Source organism: Phragmites australis, chromosome 4 (assembly GCF_958298935.1).
Source record: "Phragmites australis chromosome 4, lpPhrAust1.1, whole genome shotgun sequence".
Lineage (NCBI taxonomy): Eukaryota > Viridiplantae > Streptophyta > Magnoliopsida > Poales > Poaceae > Phragmites > Phragmites australis.
In genome coordinates this window covers 15301777-15310640 of record NC_084924.1, presented here as the reverse complement: position 1 = coordinate 15310640, position 8864 = coordinate 15301777, and the positions used below count along the sequence as shown (strand labels likewise).

The 8864-nt window shown below is 41.0% G+C and overlaps 1 protein-coding gene across 2 annotated transcripts; it reads right to left on the bottom strand.

Moving 5' to 3' along the window:
• LOC133915805 (uncharacterized) lies at positions 1-8230 on the bottom strand. Of its 2 annotated transcripts, none has more exons than XM_062359127.1 (7): positions 7740-8230; positions 3596-3736; positions 3107-3474; positions 1320-2064; positions 1138-1234; positions 1005-1059; positions 1-182 (listed from the first exon to the last, which is right to left on the bottom strand). In XM_062359127.1, the coding sequence occupies exons 1-7, from the start codon at positions 8116-8118 to the stop codon at positions 120-122; spliced, it is 1848 nt and encodes a 615-aa protein (XP_062215111.1). In that variant the 5' UTR covers positions 8119-8230; the 3' UTR covers positions 1-119. The 2 variants fall into 2 exon arrangements, with proteins under 2 accessions (XP_062215111.1, XP_062215112.1); XM_062359128.1 differs by having other exon boundaries at positions 3596-3733.
• Positions 8231-8864: the final 634 nt, after the last annotated feature.

Below are 8864 nucleotides of genomic sequence, written 5' to 3'. Positions count from 1 at the left end.
TCAGCAAAATCAGCTTACTAAATAGCTAAAGGTTAAATGGATAGTTTTAAAGTTCTGGGTTATCTAAACACGATAGTTTGGAGTAAAATAAACTTTCTCCTAAATAGTATCATCCCTGTCTATATCCACAGCTGCTCCTTGCGGTACTCTCTCACAATGACAGGTACACTTGTGGGCGGAAGCTGCAACAGGAAATCGACCTCATCAATTCAATTGAGCAGATAACATATGTGCCATATTAAATATTGTAAATTCTGAACAAAATTGGTATAAACAAGGCATGCATAAGTAATAGAAGCATATAACAGATTTTAAGGTCAAATCAACGTGATGTGAAAGATTAGATTTTCATGGAAACAAAATTGACTACAAAACTAGAGAAGTCCATATAGGTGATATTTATGGAAGCAGGCAACAAAATAATGTGTGCGAGGCAAAAGATTCCCAAATAGCTGGAAGGACAAGCGTACAAGGAACACGAGAAGTGTGTAAATGTTTGAACTTTGGAGTTGCATTTCCTAAACAACTTCTCAGAAAATTAGTTCGATGCTACAAAACACAATCAGTTAACCTAGTTCAAATCTCAAATGCTAGTTGGAAAGAAAGTTCAGAGGACCCTGTTTCTACTTTAGTTTGGAAAGAAAGTTCAGAGGACCCTGTTTCTACTTTAGTTTCCAGCTGCATCTATAAAATCTGTACAAGTGTCACGATTGCATGATAAAGACAGTCACTATGTACAAAGATGTTGGATAGCCTATATTTAATATGTAAATGCGACCTATCTATACAGAACTGTCTCCCTACTAAGAACCAGTTGAAGCAGATCAAACTGTTTACATGATTGAATTGATTCGCTTAAAAAGCCCATGCGTTCTGTTGTTAACACCTGGAATTCAGTAACTAGATGCATATACATGGAAAATAAATTGAAAATATATTTTTGCATGGATATCTTAAAAATATATTAGAAGACAGACTATAATGAGCATAAGAAAATATCTTACCATTCCATAATCTGTTATGATCATCGACACATAATCAGAAGGGGTGGCATCGTACCTATCAGATGTACAAAGGTATTTAAGGGAATATTACCAGAAGTAAGAAATGGCGTATATATGGAATTCAGGAACATACGTAAGATTTAGCAATTGGAGATTTGCATTGTCTGCCCAGTTCTTAAGATGGCCTAAATCTGCCTTCCCAGGAACATTCAAAATGACATCTGGATCACCTGAGTAAGAAAACTCATGTTATATAGTTCTAATGCATGATCACGAACATATACTTGCAACGCATAAACAATAAAATATGCATACTTAGCTCATTAGCGCATATAGAGTCAAGTTGCACCCTCTCATGGAATTTGTATGCCTCGCAACATACAAGAACAGGGATTCCAAAAGCATGTGCAACCATAGCCACAGATGCTGTCCCAACTCGAGAATAAACTGTTCCATTTGATAATATTGAGGAGGCACCCAAGAAGACTCTTGTAACTTCATGCATGATGTATGAGATGGCATTTATATGTGTGTATGTGCAGTTGATGCCCTTTGTCACTAATCTACGCAGTAATCCCTGTCCCTCAAGCTTCGGACGAGAATCTACCACTATAACACGGAACTTTCTCCCAAGTTCATTAGCACAATCCAAAATCATTTCAACAACTGATGATGATCCATATGTCAGCAAGACATCATTGTCTCTGACTTTTGTGATGGCGTGACTAACAATAGCCTTATCTGCAAGAACTATCTTCTCGTTTATAAAACGATCAATATCAGACTGTACACTAGCTTTGGCTTCAAACTCTGACAATGTATGTGGTAGCTTGGCAATCGTGTTCTTTAGAAACCTAATAGCATTGCCCATGCTAATTGAAAGAGGCCTACACTCAATAAGAAATGACACATAACTACTGATTTTTGCAGTAAGATCTCTGCTGAGAGTTTTGTTTGGAGGTGTGGTGTAATCTTTTATTGCCTCTCTGAATGCAAGAAGCATTGCTATGCAACGACCATTGCCACCAGATACTTCACCAGACAAATATTGGAGCCCAACCTGAAACATAATGAAGCCCGGATGAGTCATTCAGACTCAACCTAAATTGATGATAATCAGTTCATCTAATTCTTATTAGTGAACAACCAAACATTTAAGCAGACAATAATAAAAAAGTGAATCAGATTTGCAAGGCTGCGGCCTACTTTTGCCCGGCCTAAATGGTGACTTATTACCAGCGTAAAACCAGTGAATAAGCAGGCATCACCATACACCATTAAACATTTGCAGCCTAATAGCTTAGTTAAAGTTACAGTTGGTAGTGGTAACCCTAAAGTGTTTAAGTCATCTCATGAAACAAATTTGCTAGAATTTGACAATATGCAAAAAACAGACGGGGCTGGTCGGTCGGGAAATGAAATTCTACACTAAAGTGTATCTACACCAAAGCTAGGTTTGTGCAACTGTGCACTTCAAAAAATTCTTAAAATGATACATGTAGATCAAGTTTAAATATGTACACCTGCAAAAAAAAACTTTGCAAAAATATGTTCATATGTGCATGGTACAGTGAACAAGATAGGGCTTATCTTTTTGCAAAGAAGGCTTATTTTTAGTCTTTTTTTGTACAGTACACATATGACCATATTTTTGCATAGTCTTTGGCAAGTGTACATATCTTAGCATGATGTACATGATGAAGTTCTGAACAAACAATTGAAGTGCCTACCCAAACCTAACTTAGATGCAGATACACCAAAATGTAGAAAACAAGCTGAGGGTGGCTTAGTTTCGGTCGAGGCCAAATAGCTCTAAATTCTAAGGACTAGGAGAGCATGGTAATTCAACATTTAATATTTCATATTGTCATCCATGATCTACTAGCCTCAAATACGTAGCGTTCCAAAATTAACGTGTGAACATTCCAAAACTAACATGTAAGTAATGCAACAGAAAGAGCGAAACCAATGAAGAGACAACTGCAAGTTATTTATGTGGGTGAAGAACAGATCACCAATTAATCTTACTTCAGATCTGGAATAAGAGCTTTTTATATGGCACGGAGATAAATGTTCACGTAGGTTGAGTGCATAACAATTACCTTGTACACAGAAGGATGCATCGGTTCAAGTTGAAAGAATCTTGACTCGAGGTCAGGAAGCTGTGTGCCATGCACGTACTGAGGCAGATGCCTAAACAGTTCAACTCTGTTTCGAGCTTCTGATTGGTTGACGACAGCACGTTTTTTTGCTCTCTCCACCTTATGTACATCATCAAACTGCATGCGGGGATGAGGAGCATCTTTCTTCCTTTCTCTTTCTGGAAGACGTTCGGTAACCTTCTTCTCAGAAGCAACTGTACTTGCAACTTGGGGCACATCTTTCTTCTGAGCAGATTTTGCGGACTTGGCTGGCTTGGACATTGCAGGACCAGCCATAGGAGTAGTGCCGACAGATTTTCCTGATAAACCTGCAGGTACAAAGTAATGTGACAGTCATACTTCGAAGCTATGGCTGCATTATAAATATGCAAGATCATCGTAACAAAGCTGAAGTTATTCATAAGTACATCCTCTACTGCAGATAATTACCTGCCTCCTTCGCAGCAGCTTTAGCAGCACGTTGAGCCTCCTGAATTGCACGCCTCTCTGCTTTTGAAGTTTTCTGCTTTTGTGGGATGGAGGCTGGAGCACCTTCATTCCATATTTCAGCCAAACCACACTTGTTTTCTTCTGAAACGGATTTATGTGCAAATATACATAAAATGACCAAAGCAATTTTCTCAAAAAATTAACAGATATTAAGCCAAATAAACATACAAAAAACCCAAATAAGCCTATAGCTGCCTTATTTTCATTCAAACAGGCGCATAACCCTTTATCCTAAACCACAACAGTCTTTCAATGATGTGGCATCCTACTCAGCTTGAATGGTTAAGTCAGGAAATAAAACAAAGCCGCATCTTTCTTCTTTATTTCCTCCCTCCTCTCTTCTCTTCTCTCTGTCATACCAAGCAATGCTTGGGTCAGTCTTGCTGTCAACCACTGGCTCAATGCTGTCGCGCCTCCACGCTTGACACACTCAACCTACATGATGGTGTTGCACTGCTGCTTCCCCTAAGCTCTTGTCAAAGCTAGCACCCGGCAGCAGAAAGATCTATGTATCATGTCATCATGGAGCAAGAAACAGCTGCATCCAGGTGAATTTTCACACCCAAGCACAACATTTATATGTTTCATTGATTTGGCTGAATATGTCTTCATTGCATGCAGACCAACTTAAAAGCTTTGACTATTTTGTGATTTATTAGGTGGAAGACTTGTTGTACAACAAACAAATCGTGTTTGTCTTTGTTAGAGGGCAAGCTGTTTTTGTTTTTTATGTTCTACTTATCAAATCCAGAAAAGCTTCAATTACAATGCATTCCACAGAATACTCTTTGACTGGAGGCTTGTTCTGGAGCCAACAAAAAATTCAACTTCTGTGCATCCTTATCTGTCAGACTGAAGTAGATGACCTAACAGTGGACCTTATCTGTCAGACTGAAGTAGATGAGCTAACAGTGGACCAGATGTGGACTCTTCAAGTATGACCTGATGCATTCCTCTTGATCTGAAATTGATTTACCGACTAATTCAGTCATGCATTCCAATGGTCAAATAGGACTTAGAAGAATATGAGAGAGGGAGAGAGAACTTAGAAGAATATGAGAGAGAGAGAGAGAGAGAGAGAGAGAGAGAGAGAGAGAGAGAGAGCAGAAACAAAAGTTAGAGAAGTGTGGGATGTGCTTTTTATCTATTTGGACTTTGCTGACATTCAGGAGATTCAGAGTGAAAGAGTGACAGGGCAGCCGGCAATCAAACTAAAACAGCTTGAATAGGGCCTACAGGGTGAATGGAATGGTACAGTGGTACTGCTATTTGGATGGTGTAAAATAAACAGTTTGAAGGTCAGGATGGATGGACTTGTTCCTATGGACTTAATATATCCAGCATATATTTTCCTTATGCCAAGAAAGTTAATTCTTAGCAAACAAAGTGGTCTTCTAATTTCCTCCCAACAGCAAAGGCTAGGTAACAACAGAGAGATGAAGAGAAGAAGAATGTGGTTTTCTAAGTTCCTCCCGACTCCAGAGGATAACACAACATGAAGAGAAGAACAAAAATGGTCTTCTAAGTTCCTCCTGATGCCAGAGGATAGGTAACCAAAAAAACAATGACGAGAAGAACAGAAAATGGACTTATAAGGTCATGTTTGTTTCAGCTAGAGATTGTAGATTGCGATTCACAATCTGCAAGCTAAAACAAACAGGTCATCATCACAATCCAGCTTGCAACAATCCAGCCTCTAGATTGTAACAATCCAACAATCTAGATTACACCAATTTCTACAGATTGTACAATCCATCTTTTACAATCCAACTTCTACAATCCAAAAGCTACAAGCTGTTTTTCACAATCTCCAGCTGAAACAAATAGACCCTAAATTCCTTCCATCTCCAGAAGTCTGGTAATAATAGAGAGATGAAGAGAAGTGCTAGAGCACCGCAACTACTGTTTGTTCGTGACCAGTATTTTTAGCACATAACAACATCACCCCTCCTTGCAAGACAGCTCGTCCTCGTGCTGTGGTGATGGCCATAGCAGTGTAGATCCCTCCATGGCTTGAGCAATAGAACCCCCGCTGGATTAGAACCTGACATCTCTGATATTAAATATTATGGTAAACACCCGTCAATGCTACAATACCACAACTGTTGTTCACGTTCATGACCAGTATTTTCAGAATATTGGGGTTTCTCTTGCTTGATTACAAAGGATGTTGTGCCCTCCTTTTTATAGAAATTGGCCCTAGCAATCTAAACTAATCAATCTTATCTCTAAGACTTACTAATAGATTTTATCTCTAATTAATCTAACTAATCCCTAACAACTAATCTTACCCCTAACCTGGTGCTACAGTACGCGTATGCTACAGTACGACAGGTGCTAAACCACCGCAATCACTGTTTGCGCACGTGAACTGTATTTTCAGCACATAACAGCTTCATCCCTCCTTGCAAGACAACTCGTCCTCGAGCTATGGTGGCAACCATGACGGTGTAGATCCCTCCATAACTGAAGCAATAGAACCCTCGCTGGATTCGGAACCTGGCATCTCTGATACCAAATGTAGGTAAACATCCGCCGGTGCTACAGTATGTCAACTACTGTTTGTGTTCGTGACCAGTATTTCAGCACATAACAATGGCATTATCCATTTTATGTTCCACAACATGATAAAAAATATGTACTAAGCTAAAATAATATTGATGCATCACATCGTGCCTTTTCAATAGCCCCACTTGCAGGTAACAAAAAACAATGAAGAGAAGAACAGAAAATGGCTTTTTAAGTTCCTTCCATCTCCAGAAGCCAGGTAATAGTAGAGGATGAAGATAAGTGAGCCATAATTATCCATTTTATGTTGCACAACATGATAAAAATTATGTACAGAGCTAAAATAATGTTAATGGATCAGATCGTGGCCTTTCAAGCCCCACTTGCATATTCATTTGACAGCATCTCACATATTTTTTGTATACTGTCTTCTCGATAAATCTCTTCTCATTGGCTACAAGTCACACCATTCGATGTTTATCAGTTATCACCACAGTATACAGCTGTTAAGTTTTTACTTATCATTCCATTGCTAGAAGTAAAATTCAATTTACCAAAGCAAAACTTCAGAAGCAATTATAAAGCCAAATAATCAACACATTATCTTAACACTCAACAAATTTGTTGCTAGCGATCTTAAAGAAGGTATCACTAACAAACAGGCTCACAAGCTGGTGCTTCAGTCCACCCCCTCCATCACTCCATGTTTCATATCACTAACGTTGATGCCTCGTAACCACCAGAATGTTCTAGAACTGAAAGGAGAAGTGATATTCTTTCTAATTAACTGATAGTACTTTGTAGGAACTATTAAACAACTTATGGACCAGTAATGACTAATGAGTACAACTTTAATCTAATTGTATTTGCAGTCTGACATTCTGGCATCAACTGCCACAACCACGTCAGAAACAGCATATCTGTAGGCCTCCACACTCAACGACCTTATAGTCGTGTCCAATAATGTATTTCATTCAGAACCCCCCCCCCCCCCAACACACACACACACACACACACAACACACACCCCACCACTTCAGTTAGTCAGCAGCATGGTGGGTCTGTATGGGCCTATGCCAAAATAAGAACTTCCACCCCTACCATGGGACTGGGTGTGCCTCCCTCGGCAAGAATGTGGAACAGTTCCATTACAGTTAGGTGTGCATTTAAGTCCTAGTCTTTCCTTCTTGAGTTATTCTTTTGAAAATTATTTCAAGTATTGACATGGACTCTATCTGAAATCTACTACAAAGTATTTATGCGAACACTAATAGCAGTTCTTCAAACATATGGACACATTTCAGAGTGGAAAACAATGCATGGAGAGGCATGGAGAGCACACAATTTCATTGAACTTCTTAGTTTAAAGTACTGGTGACATGGTATGATGGTCATGCTCGTCTGTGTCAAGGAAAATAAGCGTCTCTAGTTACTTTACATGACAGTAACTAATGTCCCCTTTTGCTAAGTTATCCAATTTTCCCCAAAGTATGTTTGATGCCACTATGCCAGTACCGCTGCTTCGTTCCAAAGCAATGCCAATCGCATCAATTCATAGAGCAACGCGCAAAAAATACCTAGCTCCGAGGCAGAAGGGGCCCGGGACCACGAGTCATCGTCCCCGATCCCGAGCGCGGCGTCGAAGCGCGCGGACGAAGCCACCGGAGCCGAAGTGGCGAGGACGGCGTCGGCCGCCGCGGGGGAGGGTGAGCCCGGTGCGAGGTGGTCGGCGTGGCGCGGGGGAGGGATCATGACGGGGGAGAGCCGGCCTGGGGATAGGTCCGACGCCGGCGGCGACTCGGCGGCCGCGCCCGGCTGCTGCGGCGCCACTGCCGCCGCGGCGGCGGCGGCGGGGGATTCGGAGTGGGTTGAGGCGTCGGGGGTGACGAACCCTACCTGGCGGATCTTGGGCTCCACGCCGCCCGACGACGAGCGCGGCGGCCGGCGGAGATCCATCGCTGCAGCGGGCGCGAGGGTTTGGTTGGGGTTCGGGCAGGCGAGGCAAGGCGAGAGTGAGAGGGTGGGGATCGGTGAGGCTGGGGCTCAGCGTGCGGGCGCGATAGTGGTGGACCAGGTCCACAAGGCGTGATGGCTACTGAGGCGCGCGCCGCGCGGGGTGTGGGAGGCTTGGGCGTTGGTGGACGCGGTCTTCGGAGGTTTTTTTGTCACAGCCCAAAGTGGAATATTTTTTTAATAATATTATTTTATTCGAAAATTGTAAAAATAATAGAAAAAACAAAGTTGCGAAAATAACTGCATGTCGGCATACGAAGTGTGCAGAAAAGGCATATCGGTATTCCGCGTGCCGATAGACCCTCGGATAGATATCAATATAAGTGTCAGTCCAATTGATAACCGACAAGCTTATCGGTTGTCGGTATTCCACGTACCGATAGAATTACGTCTATTTTTTTATTTTTAATAAAAATTTAGGAAATATTAATAAGGCACGTCCAAGACTCAATGTCAATCCTATAGAAGAAGTCACACTCGTTCGAAAATAGCAACTACGATTATATGGAGGCTCAAACAATCAGGCGTGCGGATGTTTTGTAATGAGGCTGAGCTAATGGCATCTTGGGGTGGTTCATTTCTTAATTTTGGTTCGATGTGATTTTGTCGATATTTATTTATTTAGTTGATCTAAATTTGTATGAGTAATTTTTTTAGTGAAATAACGTAAGATGCCACAAAATCTAATT